A 19,753-nucleotide genomic window follows, 5' to 3' on the forward strand; every position below is an offset into this window, starting at 1 on the left:
GGCGGGCAAGACCCCGCGAGTAAGGAAGGTAATGCTTGAGCGGAGTCGGGGAGAGGGCGAGCTGGTGCTGCCAAATTTTAGCAACTATTACTGGGCAACTAATATAGCCATGATCAGGAAGTGGGTGGTGGTGGAGGGGGTCGGGGGTCGGCATGGGTGCGTTTGGAGGCGGCTTCTTGTAAGGGCACCAGTCTGGAGGCGTTGGTAACTGCACCTCTGCCGCTTCCGCCAGCGCGGTACTCCAGCCCCGTGGTGGTGGCGGCCCTGAGAGTTTGGGGCCAGTGGAGGTGGCATATGGGAGCATTGGTCTAGGCCCCAATTTGTGACAATCACTGGTTTGCCCCGAGGAGTATGGATGGGGGGGGGGTTCCGGTTATGGCAGAGAGCGGGGATTGAGAGGATGGGGGATGTGTTCATAGAGGGGAGCTTTCCGAGTATGAGGACGTTGGAGGAAAAGTTTGAGTTGGCGAGGGGAAACAAATTCAGGTATCTGCAGGTGCGGGACTTCCTTTGTAAACAGGTGTCAACCTTCCCGCTCCTTCTGCTGAGGGGGATTCAGGACAGGGTAGTTTCCAGAGGGTGGGTAGGAGAAGGGAGCGTCTCGGACATTTACAAAGAGCTTATGGGGTCGGAGAAGACGCAGACCGAAGAGCTGAACCGCAAGTGGGAGGAGGAGCTGGGAGGTGAGATAGAGGATGGTCTTTGGGCGTTGAGTAGAATCAACACGTCTGCAACATGTGCCAGGCTCAGCCTGATAAGGTTGTTCACCGGGCTCACATGACAGTGGCCCGGATGAGCAGATTCTTTGGGGTGGAGGACCCCATGTGCGGGAGGACCGGCGAACCATGTCCACATGTTTTGGGCATGTCCGAAGCTTTGGGGATTTTGGCAGGGGTTTGCGGACATCATGTCCACGGTGTTAAAAACAAGGGTGGCGCTGAGTCCAGAGATGGCGATTTTCGTGGTGTCACAAGACCAGGGAATCCAGGAGGAGAAAGAGGCAGACGTTCTGGCCTTTGCTTCCCTGGTAGCCCAGAGACGGATACTATTAGCTTGGAGGGACGCCAGGCCCCCGAAGTTGGAGACTTGGCTGTTGGACATGGCTAGCTTTCTCTGTTTGGAGAAAATCAAGTTCTCCTTGAGAGGGTCACTGTTAGGGTTCGTCCAGAGGTGGCAACCGTTCGTCGACTTCTTTGCGGGAAATTAATCGACAGCAGACCGGGGGGGGGGGGGTAGTTTAGATTAGAGTAGGGGTCAATAAGGGTGGGACCTGTATGAGAGGTGAATTACTTTTGCACTATGTTCATGGTTTCATGTGTATTGTTTATTTTGTTGTTGTCACCATACCAAAATTACTTCAATAAAATGTTTCTCAAAAAGAGGCGAAGGCCAAGCCATCCTTCTCTGAAACCCCAAATATTGCCACCAAAGGGTCCGGGTCCACTCCCTCCTCCACTATCCTGGCCAAGACCGCGAACACTCCCACCCAGAATCTTCCCAATTTTTCACAACCCCAAAACATGTGCGCATGATTCGCTGGCCCCTGCCGACACCTCTCACACTCATCTGCTACCCCCTGAAAGAACCCACTCTTTCTCGCCCGAGTCATATGCACTCTGTGCACCACCTTAAACTTATCAGGCTAATCCTTGCGCAAGAGGAGATCCCGTTTACCCTCCATACTCCCCAATTGATCTCCATTCCCAACTCCGCTTCCTATTCTCCTTGATCTTCACCACCCGCTCGCCTCCCTGCTCCCCAGCCACTTATATATATCCCGAATTCTTCCCTCCCCATCCACATCTGCAAGCAGCTGTCGCTCCAGCAGGGTGTATCCCGGCAATCTAGGGAACCCCTTCCAGACCTTTCGTGAAAAGTCCCTAACCTGCAGATGCCTGAAGTCACGACCCCTCAGCAGCTCTACCCTCTCCCTTAGCTCCTCCAGACTGTCGAACCCTTCCTCCAAATACAAATCCCTCGCCTTGACCAGCCCCACTTCCCTCCACCTCCTGTATACACTATCCATCCGCCCCCCCCCCCCCAGCTCAAACCCATGATTCTCGCACAGCGCCGTTAGCACCGACATCCCTTCCATCCTAAAATGCCTCCTCAGCTGATTCCATATCTTCACCGTGGACTGCACCACTGGGCTCCCAGAATACATACTCGGAGCCATTGGCAATGCTGCTGTCACCATAGCCCTCAAACTAGACCCCTGACAATATTCCTCCTCCATCCTAACCTTCTCTACCCCTTCTCCTTCCCACCACCGCCGCACCTTGTCCACATTCGCCGCCCAATAATAATGAAGCACGTTTGGCAACGCCAACCCCCCCTGCTGCCTCTGCCTCTGTAGCAGGGTCCTCCCCACCCTTGGCACCTTCCCCGCCCATACAAAGTCAGAGATGATTGTGTCCACTTTCCGAAAAAAGATCTTTGGTATAAAGATTGGGAGAGCCTGAAAGATAAACAAGAACCTCGGCAGAATATTCATTTTCACCACTTGGACCCTGCCTGCCTGGGTTAAGTGCAGTGTATCCCACCTCTTTAGATCCTCCCTGACCTCCTCCACCAGCCCCGTCCATTCCCTCGCTACCTGAATCCCCAAGTACCTAAACCTATCCCTCGCTAGCATAAATGGCATTCCCTCTAAATTAGCCCGCTGTGCCAGCTCATTGACCGGGAATACCTTGCTTTTCCCTACATTCAGCTTGTATCCCGAGAACCCTCCAAACCTCCTCAATAGGCCCATAATCCTTCCCATACTCTCCAACGGATCTGAAACATACAGCAAGAGGTCATCGGCATAGAGCGACACCCGATGCTCCCTCTGTCCCCTCATTACCCCTGCTACTCTGCTGACCCCCTGAGAACCATCGGCAATGGCTCTATGGCCAGCGCAAACAGCAGCGGCGACAGCGGGCACCCCTGCCTCGTACTCCTGTGTAAGTCAAAGCTTTGTGAGCTCATATCATTCGTCCTCACCCTCGCTCTTGGCGCCACATATTGCAACCGTACCCATGCCACAAATCTCAGCCCGAACCCAAACCTTCCCAAAACTTCGTACAAGTACCGCCACTCCACCCGATCAAATGCTTTCTCCGCGTCCATGGACACCACCACCTCCGGTACCAGAGTTCTCGACGGATTCATCACCATATTCAACAGCCGTCTTATATTACTCACGAGCTGCCTGCCCTTCACGAAGCCTGATTGATCAACCACCCCCGGGACACAATCCTCCATCCTCCCCGCTAATAACTGAGCCAATACTTTCACATCCGTGTTCAATAGTGATATGGGTCTATACGGCCCACATTCCACCGGATCCTTCCCTTTTTTGGGATTAGTGTGATTACTGCCTGCCTCATCGTCTCGGGCAACTCCCCCTTCTCCAGTGCTTCACTAAACGCCCCCAACAGATCTGGTGCCAGGTCCGCCGCAAATTCCTTATAAAATTCTGCCGGGTACCCATCAGGCCCAGGGGCCTTCCCCGACTTCATACCCCTGATACTATCCAGCCCCTCCCTCAGCCCCAGGGGCTCCTCCAACACCTGCCTCTTTGCTTCCTCCACCTGGGGAAATTCCAGCTCATCCAGAAACCCCCCCATGTCCCCCTCCTCTCCTCCTCCTGGGTCTGCCTCTTGAAGTCCCTGGTAATACTCTCTAAATGCCTCATTTATCTTCCCTGGCTCTGACACCACATCCCCAGCCCCAGTCCGGATCTTCAATATTTCCCTGGACGCAGCCTGCCTCCGCAGTTGGTGCGCCAGCATGCGGCTTGCCTTCTCCCCACACTCTTATTGCACCCCTCTGCCCTTCCCGTTGTCAGGCTGTCAAATTGCCCCTGCAACTTTTTCCTCCTCGCCAATCCCTCCACGGTGGGCACCCTCAAATATTCCCTATCCACCTCCACTATCTCGCTCACTAGACGGTCATATTCCGCCCTTCTTTCCTTCTATGTACGAAGCGTAAATGAGATCATTTCTCTCTGGCACTGGCCTTCAAGTGCTTCCCAAAAAATGCCCGCCGACACCTCCCCATTCTGATTGAAGTCCACATAATCCCTAATCGCCAACCGCACCTTATCACCAAAACCACCATCCACCAACAACCTCGAGTCAAACCTCCACCCCAGCCTCTGCTCTCGTCCCGTACAGAACCGAATATCCAGCCAGTGGGGTGCATGGTCCGAGATAACTATCCCCGCATACTCTGCCCCCTCCACCCCAACCAAAATCTCCCCACTCACTACACAGTAATCAATCCTCGAATACACTTGATAGATGTGTGAAAAGAAGGAATACTCCCTTCCCCCGGGTTCTGAAAGCTCCGTGGATCCACCATACCCATCCTCTCCATAAACCGCCCCAGCTCCCTTGCCATTCGTACACTACCCATCGATCTGGGGCTTCATCTGTCCACCCTCGGCTCCAGGACACAAATCTCCTATGATCAACTGGTACGTGGCCAAATCCAGGATTGCTGCCAGCAACCCCCTCATAAAACCCACATCATCCCAATTTGGGGCATATGCATTTACCAACACTACCGGTGCCCCTTCCATTACCCCACTCACAATCACATATCTCCCACCTGGATCCGTCACCTCCTTCGCACTCACAAATCCCATTTTTTTGTTCGTTAAAATCGCCACACCCCTCGATTTGAAATCAAACCCCGAGTGAAAAACCTGCCTGACCCACACCTTCCTTAACCTAACCTGGTCCTTTACATGGAGGTGTGTCTCCTGCAAAAAGACAATCCCTGTTTTCAAGCTCCTGAGGTGCACGAACACCCGCAACCTTTTAACCGGCCCATTCAGTCCCCGGATGTTCCACGTTACCAACCTTACTCGGAGGCTTGCGCCTCCAATCCCCTCTACCGTCCGTCATCTTCCCCACTTTACTCCTGCCCCTTTAATTCCACTCTGTACCTAGCCCATCCCAAATGGCCCCTTTCTTCGCCCTTCACCATGTCATAGAACATACAGTGCAGAAGGAGGCCATTCGGCCCATCGAGTCGGCACCGACCCATTTAAGCCTCACTTCCACCCTATCCCTGTAACCCAATAACCCCTCCCAACCTTTTTTGGTCACTAAGGGCAATTTATCATGGCCAATCCACCTAACCTGCACATCTTTGGACTGTGGGAGGAAACCGGAGGAAACCCATGCAGACACGGGGAGAACGTGCAAACTCTGCACAGACAGTGACCCAGTGGGGAATCGAACCTGGGACCCTGGCGCTGTGAAGCCACAGTGCTATCCACTTGTGCTGCCCATCTCTCACCCCCTGCTGCGTCGCAGAACCCCCCCCGCTTTTCCCCTTACCCTTCTTTGAGGCAGCAATGCTAACCACTGCGCCACCATGCTGTCCGCAGATACATTAACGGCTTTCAAAAGACTTCTTGACAAATACATAGGTAGGATGTGTATGGAGGGATATGGCACAAGGAAGTAATGAGGGTTTTGGCTCATGTTGAAAGCATGACCGGTACAGGCTTGAAGGGCCGAAGGGCCTGTTGTTGTGCTGTAATGTTCTTTGTTCTTCACTCGGACGGTGGTGTACCTGTGGAGGTCAGCTCACTGAATATATTTAAGAAGGAAATAGATAGATTTCTAGCCTCAAGTTTTAATAGGCGTGGGGAGACAGCAGGAATGTGGTGTGGAGATAGAGGATCAGCCATGATCATGCTGAATGGCAAAGCAGATTCAAAGGGCCTCCTCCTGCTTCTCGTTTCTATGTTAAAGATTATATATCTTTTAATCGTTTACCTAATCTCTTGTTATATCAGAAAGTTCAGAATTCCAATCGGTCATAAATATCAATCATAATCCAAGCCCTGACACTTAAACTTTATGCCGTTAAATATCCCAATGAAGTATGATTTGGCGAGTACCATGCAAAAGAGACTATTTGATGTTATTTAAAGTCTTTTGTTTGCGTACTCTGAACAGTCACAACATATATACTATTTTGTTGCTGTTGCAACGTTTATGGACTGAAATTCTGTTTTTTATGAATGGTTATCAAACGAATGCTGTGGTCTTGCATCTTAAAATATATCTAGCATTTAGTCAGGTGCTGAAATTAGTTGTCAAAGTATTTGAATGTAGATCAATCATAAGGTAACCCCAAAGATTAGCAGTCATCTGGCTAGTTAACGAGAGTTATTGGCCTCTATTTCCATTCTCAGTTTGACCAAGGCTCAGGTTCAGGTGTACAATGCTAAATATGGCCCTTGGTTTGACCATTGTTACCTAACTAACTGCTGCTGGTAGAATTAAACAGTCACAAGCAGAAAATGTATACGTAAGCAATGTTTTCCTGCATTGAGGTCTCTTGTGTGAGGCATTTTCTTTGTTAGCTCCCTTGTGTGATGCTATGTTTAGTTCATTGCTCCCTGTGTAATATACTTTTCACTTCCAAAGTTAACTTCTAGCTTACAGCACAGAATTTGTATAAGCTTGCTGCTGGACCTGCACAATTGCTGGCCTCCACTTTTATCAATATGATGAAAAAGATAATTTTGTAAAAATAACCTGCTGCTAAATATTGGAGAGTGTCTGAAAATGTCTATGCAGTTGCAACTGTAATTTAGGCATCAAATAACATCTGAATCAAATGGACAGAGATACTAAAACGTGTTTATATCTGGCACATAACATTCTCCTTGACTGTTATACAACGGATATTTCCGCACCTGAAACATCTAGCTGGGCGTGAATTTTTTATTGCATGGACATATCGGCAATGTATTCAGGAGTTTAGTTAAGTTGGATTCTCCTTCAATCTATTACAGAGCGGATGAAATTGAAATTATCATGACAGATCTGGAAAGAGCCAATCAGGTAACAGATTTTCAGTGTTTTGGCTAATGATTTGATTCTTGCAGCCAACTACCACCTTGCCCCTTCAGCCTCTCCTCTGACACCACACACTCCTAGTGGCACTCTCCCCTCTGACCCCACTGTCCCCTCGCACCACTTTCCCTTGGACCCCACTCTCCCACCACCTCACCTCGCATCTTCACTCCTCGTGTCCCCTCGCATCTCATCTCCCTCCCCTTATACTAACTCTCTCTCCATTCCCTTCAGTTCTATCCCCTTACCAATACCATTCCTTGCACGTTACTCCTCCATCCTTTCCCATATTTACCAATCCTCCCATTGCACATTTCACTCTCTCGCTAGTCATGCCATTACCCTTCTCACCCCCACACCCAATCCAACTACTTTCCACCTCTTTATTTTCACTTCTTTACCTGACCGATCTCCTGCACCCATCCAATCTTTTTCCTTCCTTCTCTTCCCTATCCCTTGTCTCCTATTGCCACCCACCTCTCTCCTCTCTCTCTCTCTCTCTCTCTCTCTCTCTCTCTACTCCTCCCCACCCTTCCCCCATCCCAAAAGCAAGTCCTTTTTGGTCTCATCTGTGGAAAAGAAATTGAATAAAAGAATCTCGTTGCACTTGTTTTTATTCTGTCTCAAAAACTCACTGAGCTGCAACATTAATATCAGCAGGGATTCCTTGCTCCTGGCGTTAAATTACTGTCATAATCACTCAATTATTTCCTCCTTGTACTGTTTAAAATGAATATCCATCACTTTCAGTATTTTCTTTTTACATTTATTAGGTTGACTGTTAAGGAAAATCTGTTCTGGGCAATGATGCAGAAATTGATTAATGGGCCTATATAATTTCTCAGCTGTTGAATGAATATATTTTGTTTTTCCTTCCCTTTCCCTCAGAGGGCAGAGGTGGTTCAAAGAGAGGCAGAGACCTTACGTGAGCAACTTTCCTCAGCTAACAAATCCCTGCAGCTGGCCACTCAGATCCAGAAAGCTCCTGATGTGGTAAGACATTAAAGAAGGTGAACCAAAGGAAGGGTTGACTGATAAACACATTTTTCACTTCAGAGGTGTCTTATCCACTTTCCAACTGCCTATCTATTAATTTTAGCTCAATTTTCTACATTGATGATCAACCAACCAATCATAGTTGTACACTTGAGCTGATTTGGAAAAGGTGGTAACTAGATTAAGATGCAACTAAAAATGATGAGGCTGCAATGATGGCACAAACTTCCATGTGGGATAATGTGTCTTTTTTCTGTTAATACCAATCTGTTAAAAATGTGATAAAAGAACTGAATTGTGTGCGTAACTGCTGTGCCGTTGCAATCCTTGATCCTGATGTCTACATTTTTAGGGCAGCTAGGCGGCACAGTGGTTAGCACTGGGACTACTGCACTGAGGACACGTGTTCGAATCCCGGCCCTGGGTCACTGTCCATGTGGAGTTTCCACATTCTCCCCGTGTCTGCGTGGGTTGGTGGTGGGGGGGGGGCGCCAATTGGCGGGTCACGATCGCGGGCCAGACCCCCAGCTGGCAGCAACCGGTGTGAACGGCGGCGGCGGGACTGTCATATCCGTCCGGCCGCTCCGTACCCCCGGGCTTGAACCTATAGCGTCTTTATTTGCAGAAGATGGTGATATGAGCAATACACAGGTTAACACCATGTAGCAACAGTGCTGCAACTCATTTTCTATCTAAACATAATTGTAAGGAGAATGCTGAGACCCAGGCTATTAGAATAGATGGCATTGAGGTGCGTAGGGAAGAAGTGTTGGCAATTCTGGACAAGGTGAAAATAGATAAGTCCCCGGGGCCTGATGGGATTTTTCCTAGGATTCTCTGGGAAGCCAGGGAAGAGATTGCTGAGCCTTTGGCTTTGATTTTTAGGTCATCATTGGCTACAGGAATAGTGCCAGAGGACTGGAGGATAGCAAATGTGGTCCCTTTGTTCAAGAAGGGGAGTAGAGATAACCCCGGTAACTATAGGCCGGTGAGCCTAACGTCTGTGGTGGGTAAAGTCTTGGAGAGGATTATAAAAGATACGATTTATAATCATCTGGATAGGAGTAATATGATTAGGGATAGTCAGCATGGTTTTGTGAAGGGCAGGTCATGCCTCACAAACCTTATCGAGTTCTTTGAGAAGGTGACTGAACAGGTAGACGAGGGAAGAGCAGTTGATGTGGTGTATATGGATTTCAGTAAAGCGTTTGATAAGGTTCCCCACGGTCGGCTATTGCAGAAAATACGGAGGCTGGGGATTGAGGGTGATTTAGAGATGTGGATCAGAAATTGGCTAGTTGAAAGAAGACAGAGAGTGGTAGTTGATGGGAAATGTTCAGAATGGAGTTCAGTTACGAGTGGCGTACCACAAGGATCTGTTCTGGGGCCGTTGCTGTTTGTCATTTTTATAAATGACCTAGAGGAGGGCGCAGAAGGATGGGTGAGTAAATTTGCAGACGACACTAAAATCGGTGGAGTTGTAGACAGTGCGGAAGGATGTTGCAGGTTACAGAGGGACATAGATAAGCTGCAGAGCTGGGCTGAGAGGTGGCAAATGGAGTTTAATGTGGAGAAGTGTGAGGTGCTTCATTTTGGAAAGAATAACAGGAATGCGGAATATTTGGCTAATGGTAAAATTCTTGGTAGTGTGGATGAGCAGAGGGATCTCGGTGTCCATGTACATAGATCCCTGAAAGATGCCACCCAGGTTGATAGGGTTGTGAAGAAGGCCTATGGTGTGTTGGCCTTTATTGGTAAAGGGATTGAGTTCCGGAGCCATGAGGTCATGTTGCAGTTGTACAAAACTCTAGTACGGCCGCATTTGGAGTATTGCGTACAGTTCTGGTCGCCTCATTATAGGAAGGACGTGGAAGCTTTGGAACGGGTGCAGAGGAGATTTACCAGGATGTTGCCTGGTATGGAGGGAAAATCTTATGAGGAAAGGCTGATGGACTTGAGGTTGTTTTCGTTAGAGAGAAGAAGGTTAAGAGGTGACTTAATAGAGGCATACAAAATGATCAGAGGGTTAGATAGGGTGGACAGCGAGAGCCTTCTCCCGCGGATGGAGGTGGCTAGCACGAGGGGACATAGCCTTAAATTGAGGGGTAATAGATATAGGACAGAGGTCAGAGGTGGGTTTTTTACGCAAAGAGTGGTGAGGCCGTGGAATGCCCTACCTGCAACAGTAGTGAACTCGCCAACATTGAGGGCATTTAAAAGTTTATTGGATAAGCATATGGATGATAAGGGCATAGTGTAGGTTAGATGGCCTTTAGTTTTTTTTCCATGTCGGTGCAACATCGAGGGCCGAAGGGCCTGTACTGTGCTGTATCGTTCTGTGTTCTATGTTCTATGTAAATCAAAGAACACTTTCTGTAGCTGACATTAGGTTAACTATTTTCTGACTTGCTCATGCTTTTAAAGTACAGAACACTTCATGGCTATTGGCTGAAGAGTTTCTGTAGCTGACTCCATATAGCTTTTGGCTGAACACTTGCTATCAATCTGATATCTCTACCCATTGACCAGTTCGTTAAAAGGGCACCAACTAATCAGTGACTATCCTCTTTTCAAAGAAGTCAGAAATGATATTTGTCAAAATCTAGTCTCTCAAAGTTAGGGTGAGCTATCCTTTGAATTGAGACCTGTGGTTTTGTGCCATGCGTCATGAATTGCATAGAATGCCTTCCTAAATTGCTGCATATTGTTGGGACAATCGCCACCATCTCTAATAGTAACATCAGGGGTTGGATTCTCTGCACCCAGACGCTGAAATCACGTCCGGCGCCGGGGCGGAGAATCTATTTCCACACACGGAATTGGTGCCGGTTCCCGATTCTCCGGGCCCCGAAAAGCCGCGTATCATCTACCTGCGGCCATTTCTGGAGGCCCACCCGCCATTCTCCGCCCCCGACCGGCCAAAGTCCCGACGGCGTGGACCACTCATTGTCCCAGCCATTCGGGATACTCGCATGGCAGCTGTGGATTCAGTCCGGGGCTGCCATGGTCGGGGGAGGGCCGATCAGAGGTTGTGGGGGGGGGGGGGGGGGGGCGCATATAGAACGTGGCAATTTTTTTGGGAGGCGGGGTCAAGTGGAGCGAGCGGCTGTTCGGGGGCACTATTTGGGAGGTCCAGCTCCTCAGTCTGAGTCCGCCATGCGCATGTGCAGCCTCTGACCCGGAAGTGCGGAGGCCCGTATCTGCAGCTAAAACTACTTGTTTCACTCCAGGTCCCTGCTAGCCCTCTGCAGGGCTAGGAATAGGGTGCCTTTTCACACCAGCTTTTCTGGCATGGAAAGCCACAGTTTTTACGACGGCGTGTGGACATAGTCCCAAAAACAGAGAATCCAGCCCTATATATCTGCAAATGTAAGTGATGGTTCCCTGATGAATCAGTAAACATTTGACTCCACCATTGCGTTAGTTATGACAAACTTGTTCTTCTCCCAGGCAGCTGTCTGATCTGAATCGTTAGCTGCTGCTGACCAGAGTACTTTGTGTGGTATATATTAACCCTATATATACTGATTCCAATAATACTGAAATGTAGGTTAAACATTTCAGCACAGACAAAAGTTGATTGTTGCCACAGGATTTGTATTCCACATTTTGAAGTGATAGATCTCCTCACTTCTCCAAAGAAGAGAGCCTTGTTCATAAAAAGCTATCTTTCAGAGGAACCAGGGTTCTGCCTGAGAGAAAAATAAAGACGTTCTGGAAAGGTGTGTGGTGCTTAAATTGGATGTTACCCTGTCTAGGTGGGATGCAACTTAGGCTGCTGAAGAAAGGAAGGATAGGAATGGCAGATGAGATGACCACAATCTTCCAGTATTCTTTTATGACATGGGTGGTGCCAAAGGACTGGCGATTGCAAATAGAACCTACAACATTACAGCACAGCACAGGCCCTTCGGCCCACGATGTTGTGCCGACCATTTATCCTAATCTAAGATCAACCTGACCTACACCCCTTCAATTTACTGCTGTCCATGTGCCTGTCCAAGAGTCGCTTAAATGTCCCTCATGACTCTGACTCCACCACGTCCGCTGGCAGTGCATTACACACACCAACCACTCGCTGTGTAAAAAACCTACCTCTGACATCTCCCCGACCTCTGATATCTCCCCTATACGTTTGAGAAAGGGCGAGTTTAACCTGATAATTTCAAGCCAAACGCTTTCAAGAAAGCAAAATGCTGCAGATATGAAACTAAAACAAAAGATGCTGAAAAAACCTAGTTGGTCTGGCAAGATCTGTGGAGAGTGAAAGACAGGTAACATTTCAGTTTTTAAGCAAGTGCAGAGCCAGGGAAATGTGTCAGGTGGCGGGACGATGGAGAAACATTATCCAAAAGAGTGAGTGAGTTCTAAACTCCTTTTCTTTATAAATTTAGAGTACCCAATTAGTATTTTCCAATTAAGGGGCAACCAGAGGCTGGTTTAGCTCACTTGGCTAAATCGCTGGCTTTTAAAGCAGACCGAACAGGCCAGCAGCACGGTTCGATTCCCGTACCAGCCTCCCCGGACAGGCGCCGGAATGTGGCGACTAGGGGCTTTTCACAGTAACTTCATTGAAGCCTACTCGTGACTATAAGCGATTTTCATTTCATTTCATTTTCATTTAGTGCGGCCAGTCCACCTAACTTGCACATATTTGGGTTGTGGGGGTGAGACCCACATAGACACGGGGTGAATGTGCAAACTCCACACAGACAGTAAACCCAGGTCCTCAGCGCCGTGAGGCAGCAGTGCTAACCACTGAGCCAATGTGCCCATTCGCAAATTCCTACACCTGAAGGTTGGAAGTATTTTTGAAAATTCAAGGTCACCCCTGTAAGGTTAAATGTCTGTTGCAATGGAAAAAGCTGTAAAATACTTCTTCTGTCTAAAATTGGCCTGTTTAATATTGATGAATGAATGAAGCATAAAAGTTTGACATTATCCTCCAAAGGTGTAGCATATAGTAGATTCAAAACCATTTCAGGAAAGCTGCTCACAAAACTTATGTTCTGGGACCTGTTAATAGGAACAAGCTATTGAAGTGCTGACACGATCAAGTCTAGAAGTTGAACTGGCAGCAAAAGACCGTGAGATAATGCAATTAGTTGAGGATGTGCAGAGGTTGCAGGCAAACCTGACCAAACACCGTGAGACCTCAGCAAGTCAGGTCTCGCGACTAGAACAGCAGCTCAGTGCAAAGTCCAGCACTCTCAAGGTAAGAGAACACTTGGTTATTAATTGTAAGTTTTATTAAATTAAAATATTCATGATAGTAAATTTCAGATCATGTATTTATCCTGTAATCTTTGAAGTATTGTTTGCAAGTGTACAGAGTACTTTTGCATATGACTTTCTATTCCGGAGGTTACATTTCTCACTTAAATTGAATAGACATTGAATCATTAGAGCGATTGGGTAGGCTCCTGCGTATCAGCGTGGTATGGAGAATAGCTGATTTAGAGTTTAATTGCTGAGGAGAGCCAATAACTTGCGGAATGAAAGAATTTGTAGATCAGGTAGAAAATTATGTATGTTATGTTATTTCAACCAAACCTACGAGAAACTATTTGAACTCCATTGAAAGATAGTCTTATAGGAGATGGCCTGGTAGCTACATGATTAAAATAGGAATGTTTTGCATGAGGTTTCTGATGTAATCAAGAAGTTATCTATCTGATGGTGAGTTATGCAGAATGTTACATTTTGCACTGCTGGGCTGAACATGAAATTACTGCACTATTTTTAAAGGACACTTTTTAATGTTTTTATTATATTTTATAAATCATTGTTTTTAAGCAACTAGAGGAAAAGCTGAAAGGGCAGTCTGACTATGAAGAGGTTAAAAAAGAACTGAGGTGAGTGTTGATTCAAGATGTAGTTTCTGTTTTCCACATATGTTAAATCATGAATTTAGCATTAAACTGTTGTCATTCACTTATATTTCTTGAAGCTACTTGGCTCTCCCAATGTTATGGAATCAGGCCTTCCTGTATGCACAGATATTGCCAATCGTTCTGTTCCTTAAAAGATCTCCTCGGAGGATACTTGAGGGATGTGAGGTGCAACAGCACCTCCATAAATCCCCTGAGGCCCTCCACAGATGGCTTGGTCAGCAATCGAGCGTTTGTCCTTCAGGAAGGTGAATTTTGGTCAAAGGTGGGATTTTATTTGGAGGGTTGTCATTAAACTGCTGGGTTACCTCCTGGAAATGTCTTTATTAATATTTTCAATAGAATTTTGTTTTTGTGGCTCACTCTTTCTTTGATCGCCAGTTCTGTTAGATATGCACATTTTCCAGAGGGTCAGATGAAGCAATATCCAAAATCATAAAGCTGTTTATCTAATTAATTATATAGTCATTATTATAGAATAAAAGGATAATTGAAGAAGGCCATTTGGGCCTTTGAAAAGAGCTGTAGGATTAGCTCCACTTCTTTCTCAATTGCCTCAAAATGTTTTCTATTTCCAGTATATATCCAATTACTTTTTAAATCTTCTTTCTTCACCCTTAAGGCAGTGCATTCTGTTTAACGGGAAAAAAATCTAACTGACACATTAATCAGAATGGACCATGCTATTTTCTTTTAAAGATTGTTTAGAGTAATATTTATCTTCAAAAAATATTTTTCCTCTCCATAAACCATTAATTTTTCTTACTGAAGAGTTTCAGGACATGAGAGGTTTATATTTATTTTTAAAATGAACCTGAATTAAAAGGTAGCTATTGCTTCTGATCCCCTGTATACACTGTGAAGTTTACAGACTGGACAGTCCAAAAATAAAAAGTAACCATTTTAATTTCACCTCAAAGAACTTTGCCTGTTAATTTATTGCAAATGAAGTGAATTGACATCTGCCATTTCGTGAATTATTTTGGTTAGACAGGATTTCATCTAAACGAGTTGTGTCCTGTAGTTTTGAGCAGTATTTTGACAAGCGTAGCAATTTACTTAAACTATACTTGTCAGCATTTTACAATTTTCTCACACAAAAATCTCAAGATGGAATATGGAAAATCTCAAGCTTGCTACACCTCAAAGCTCGTTTTGAGGGGGGCAACCTTTCTCTATCATGTTACATCTTATTTTGTACTTTAATCTGCTTGGTGCAGCATGAATCTTCTTGCAAGGTGCCCGCTTTCACTATGATTATATAACATCATTTGCCCTTTAGTTTAGCAATGTTACTCTTACTCATTTTCCAGAAGCTAGTTCATACTGGCTTAGCAAGCCGTCATTGTGGTCTTTCATGACCATATTGTAACTAAATTTGTTGACAACACAAAGATAAGTAGGAAATCAAGTTGTGAGGAGGACACAGAGTGCAAGATCTTCCGGCTGTTCACGCCGGCGGGGTCCTGCCGATGGTGCACACCCGCCGCAGATTTCCCGGTGGTGTGGGTAGATTTAATGGGAAATCCCATTGACAGCGGCAGGACCAACCAATGGTGGACCACCTCCCGTCACCGAGAAACACGCCGCAGGGAGGCCAGAGAATCTCGCCCATTGTCTGCAAAGGGAATGTCGATAGTTTGGATGAGCGGCAGAAGTTTGGCATATGGATTATAGTGTGGGAAAAATATGAGTTTGTCCACTTTGGCATGAAGAATAGAAAATCAGAATATTATTTCAATGGAGACTGGCAAATGCTGCAGTACAAACATATTTGGGTGTCCTCATTCATGAAACACAAAATGTCAAAATGCAGATACAGCAAATAATTAGGAAGGCAAATGTTTTATTGCAAGGGGAATAGCCAAGTTTTTCTACAACTGTACAGGACATCAGCAGCACAGCTGCGCAGTGGTTAGCCTCACAACGCCGAGGTCCCAGGTACAATCCCGGTCCTGGGTTACTGTCTGCGTGAAGTTTGCGCATTCTCCCATGTTTGCCTGCGTTTCGTCCCCACAACCTAAAGATGCACAGGGTAGGTGGATTGGCCAAGCTGAAATGCCCCTTAATTGGAAAAAATAAATTGGGTACTCTAAATTTAGTTTTAAAAATTTGATGAGACTGCACTAAAGAGTATTTGGTACAGTTTGGCTCTCTTCATTTAAGGGGAGATGTACTTGCAGTGGAAGCAGTTCAGAGAAAGTGCATGAGGCTGATTCCTGGGGTGCACGGTTTGTCTAATGATATAAAGTTGAGCAGGTTGTGTCTATACGCATTGAAGTTTAGAGGAATGAAAGGAATGGAAACATTTGAGGGGCTTTGTGAGGTTAGATATTCACCAAAATGGTGAAGGCTCATTTGGAAAGGCACATTTGGGAGACTTTGTCAGTAAAATGCAGAGGCAAAATTTGAGGGAGCGCACAAACCTCCAAACAACTCATCTACTCAACCCTTCAAACACCAATTGCCCTACATGTTGCAGAGTCTGTGCATTGGGTGTATAAAGCCATCTAATTGGAGTGGAAGCAAATCATCATCAATCCCATGGAACTGCCTAAGATGAACAAGATATTGAGAAACAGTATTCCTTCATGCTGGAATCTAGAATCAGGGGCCAGAGTTTAAAAATGGGGGGGTCTTCTATGTAAGACAGAGATGAAGAGGAATTTCTTTGCTCAGAAGGTCATAATCTTTGGAATTCTCTTCCCCAAACAACAGTAGAGTCTAGGTTATTGAATATATTCAAGACTGAGCTAGAAAATTTTACTAGGGAGTGGAAGGTTTTGAATGCCGGGAATTGGTTGGGTTGGAGTACGATGGTGGAGCTTAGGCCACAGTCGCAGCAGCCTTGATCTTGTTAAATGGCAAAGAAGGCTTGAGGGACTAAATGGCCTACGTGTGCTCCTATTTCTTTAATCTTATGAGATTCATAACTTGAACTAATTGGGCAAAATTCTTTTTCAAAAGCAAAAAGCCCACACCGTTCATAGACCAAAGCGGTGTTGCTGTAAAGCAGTAAGATGAGCTGTTATTAGTTTCTTGAAATATGGAAATTTAAAGTTGAGTGGAGCAATTTAACTATGAAGTCGTTGAAGCCACCAATGAGTCTCAGCTTTCATGGTAATGTGGACAGCAACTGGCGTGTGTTTAAACAGCAATTTAAAATGTTTTGTACTGCAGTAAATTTAGGAGATCAATTCGATTCGCGTAAGGTAGCGATGCTCCTAACAGCTGGAGGGCAAACAAAGAAGATGGTAAAAGTTTTAACAAAGTAATTTGAAGATTTGCTGCACATTGCACCCCCAGAAAGAATGAAATTTGTGAACTCTATGTGTTTAGATCACGTTTATGGAAGACAGAAGTGTCCATAGGTCATTTCACCACTGATTTAACGTTAAAAGTGAAAACCTGTAATTTTTCTGCAGTGGAACCTTCCATGATTCAGAACCAGATTGCGTTTGGTGTGAATGGAAATAAGCTGAGGGAATCGGAGTTGTCTTTGGAACAAACAGTTAAGATTTGTCAGGCTCACGAGGTAGCAGCACAGCTTTCTAAATGTTTCTCAGTAATGGCGGCATCTTCTTGGAGGAAAGCACTCCGGTTGCTGCCCTTTTTCCGAAAAGGCGGGAAACATTTGAAAAAAGGCGGGAAAGTTCCTGCAGCTCCTTGTACACCAACAAACAGGTTAAAGATCAGGATGAAGTTTTTCTGTGTAAAATATGTAGTCTAAGGCACAAATTATGGCAGTGTTCAGTGTTTGGCAAGTTTTGTTCCAGATGCAAAGAAAAAAATCACTTTGTTCAGAATTGTTGCTCTGTACTCAACCCCAGATCAGTCAGCATAGTGGAAGACTCGGTCTCCAGTGATGAAACATCATTGTTTGTTGGAGTAATAACAGTGAAGAATAATTTCTTGGAGACATCAAAATATTCTCCAGCACTTACAAAAATGCAAACTGATGGTCTATTTAAAATAAATGGGGTTGACGAGGACAAATGGCTGCTGCCACTTGACAAGAACGGTGCAGTGGTCCAATTAAAGTTAAACACTGGTGTCAAAACCAATTTAATTAGCATGACAGATTCTAAAAATTCGGCCAATTAGAAGAAATTACAAAATATCTCTGAGAGATTACAATGGTTCAAACATTAAATGTTATGGTGCTTGTGACCCGGGTGTGGTGGCGAAGAACACAGTTTATTCCGTCCCATTCCGTATTGTATCCGAGGGCTTGGATTCAATATTAGCTGATCAGTCCTGTGAAGAATTAGGTTGAGTACAGTTGGTATATAGCATCCACAAAGGATTGGATCAACACTCTCAACAATTCTGAGGACATTACGAGCAAATTCAGTGACGTGTTCACAGATTTTAGTGCACTACCATTCGCCAACGAGATACAATTTAAAGAAGATGCATTATATAAAGTACCGATACAAACTATTAGTAGTGAAATTGCTGAAGATGTAGATCTGCATGTCAATGTCATTTCTATCCTACCACCCGTGTTAGATATGAAAGCACAAGTTATCAACTTGTGATAGAAGATTGAAGATAGAAGAACCTACTAATTCAGTATATAAGTGAATGTTAGAGTCAGGTGACCTCAGACTGATTGGAGAGCTGGAAGAGAGAGCTGCTTGTGCTGTTATTCATCTGTTGTTTTTTATATAGTTTACCCACCGTTAATGTTAATAAATCGTTTATAGCTTTAGCTGCCAGTGATTGTGTAATATAAATCAGGCCATCCGATGAGAACATTGCACTAACCACTGTGTCACCTTGCTGTCCTCGAAATATGGCACAAAATAATAATGAAAAATGTTACAGGTCAGGCAATTGAAAAGACAGTATATCCAAATTGGATCATATAATGGTTTATTTTGCCATGTGCAGTCTGGCCACACAAAAATAAAGTTGTTTAATGTTCAGGTAATACTCCATGTAAACAATTCAGTGGTAAGCCTGAAAAAATACAGAAAATTAACTTTTGTTCTTGATGAGAATGTAGAACTGATCCTCTACATTTCTTTTTGAAGGAGCTTGCATTGTTTTAATTTCCTTGTCAGTAGAAGTTTTAGAGATGCTTTCATTACAAGTTTATTAAATTCTTCATTTTGACGCCAATTTAATTTTGGAGGTAAACCAATGCCTCCTTATTCCAGGAAAAACAAATTTATTTCAATATTTGTCTGAAGAGTAGTTGTGGAAATTTGAACATGCACAGAATTTATTTTGAGTGAAGTATTTGTGTGGTAGCTTTTCAAAGGTGTAATGGGAAGTGGGCCTGCTTTTTAGAGACATATTTTGCATCTATTCAACTATTTGAAGATTGTTATCTACTTTGAAAAGTTTTGAATCTATCTGTACTTTGGATGAAGAGATGATTTTTGCGTTTTACCCTGCACCTTCATCTCTTTTGTCATTTAAGCTCCCCTCCCTTGCATCCTATCACAGATCTTCCCTTTTGTTCTTTTTCCTACCCTCCTCCAAATCGCTTGCTTAGAACTGATTGCATTTCTAACTTATCTCAGTTCTGTATAAGGATCCTCGGCCTGAAATGTTAACTCTGTTTCTCTGTCCCCAGATCTGCTGAGTATTTCCAGCGATTTCTGTTTAAATTTACTAAAATTGCCTTTTGCATTTTTGTTGATAAAACAAAGATTTAGCGCGTGAGTTTATGTTATGTTTAGAATCAATTAGCATTAACAACACCGTCGCATGTTATCCTTAATGTGGTAAACTGTCCCAGGTCACAAGAGGGTTATTAGATAACATTTGACACCAAGCCAGATAAGGAGTTATGAGGACCTGGTTGATGAAAGATTTGATGAAGGAAATAGTTTTTAAGCAGTGTCTTAATGAAGCAGGGTAGGCAGGAAGATTTAAGGGAGTGTACGCACTGTATTTCCTGTGAGGAAGGTGTGTGATAACAATAAATTAGTGAGTCCTCTCAAACTCACGCCTTTAGGAGCTGCAGTACAATTCTGTTTCATTGGG

At 45.0% G+C, this 19,753-nt stretch overlaps 1 protein-coding gene across 7 annotated transcripts in view; it reads left to right on the plus strand.

The window, feature by feature from the left end:
* Positions 1–19,753, plus strand: part of LOC119974568 (protein CASP-like) — a 794,954-nt gene that overhangs the window by 483,797 nt on the left and 291,404 nt on the right. For all 7 annotated transcript variants that reach the window (XM_038813568.1, XM_038813572.1, XM_038813571.1 and 4 more), the window contains exons 9-12: positions 6,806–6,854; positions 7,755–7,859; positions 12,889–13,077; positions 13,659–13,717. In XM_038813568.1, the coding sequence (XP_038669496.1) occupies positions 6,806–6,854; positions 7,755–7,859; positions 12,889–13,077; positions 13,659–13,717 (402 nt within the window). The remainder of the gene's footprint in view (positions 1–6,805; positions 6,855–7,754; positions 7,860–12,888; positions 13,078–13,658; positions 13,718–19,753) is intronic.

The sequence above is a fragment of the Scyliorhinus canicula genome, chromosome 12 (genome assembly GCF_902713615.1).
Source record: "Scyliorhinus canicula chromosome 12, sScyCan1.1, whole genome shotgun sequence".
Classification (NCBI taxonomy): domain Eukaryota; kingdom Metazoa; phylum Chordata; class Chondrichthyes; order Carcharhiniformes; family Scyliorhinidae; genus Scyliorhinus; species Scyliorhinus canicula.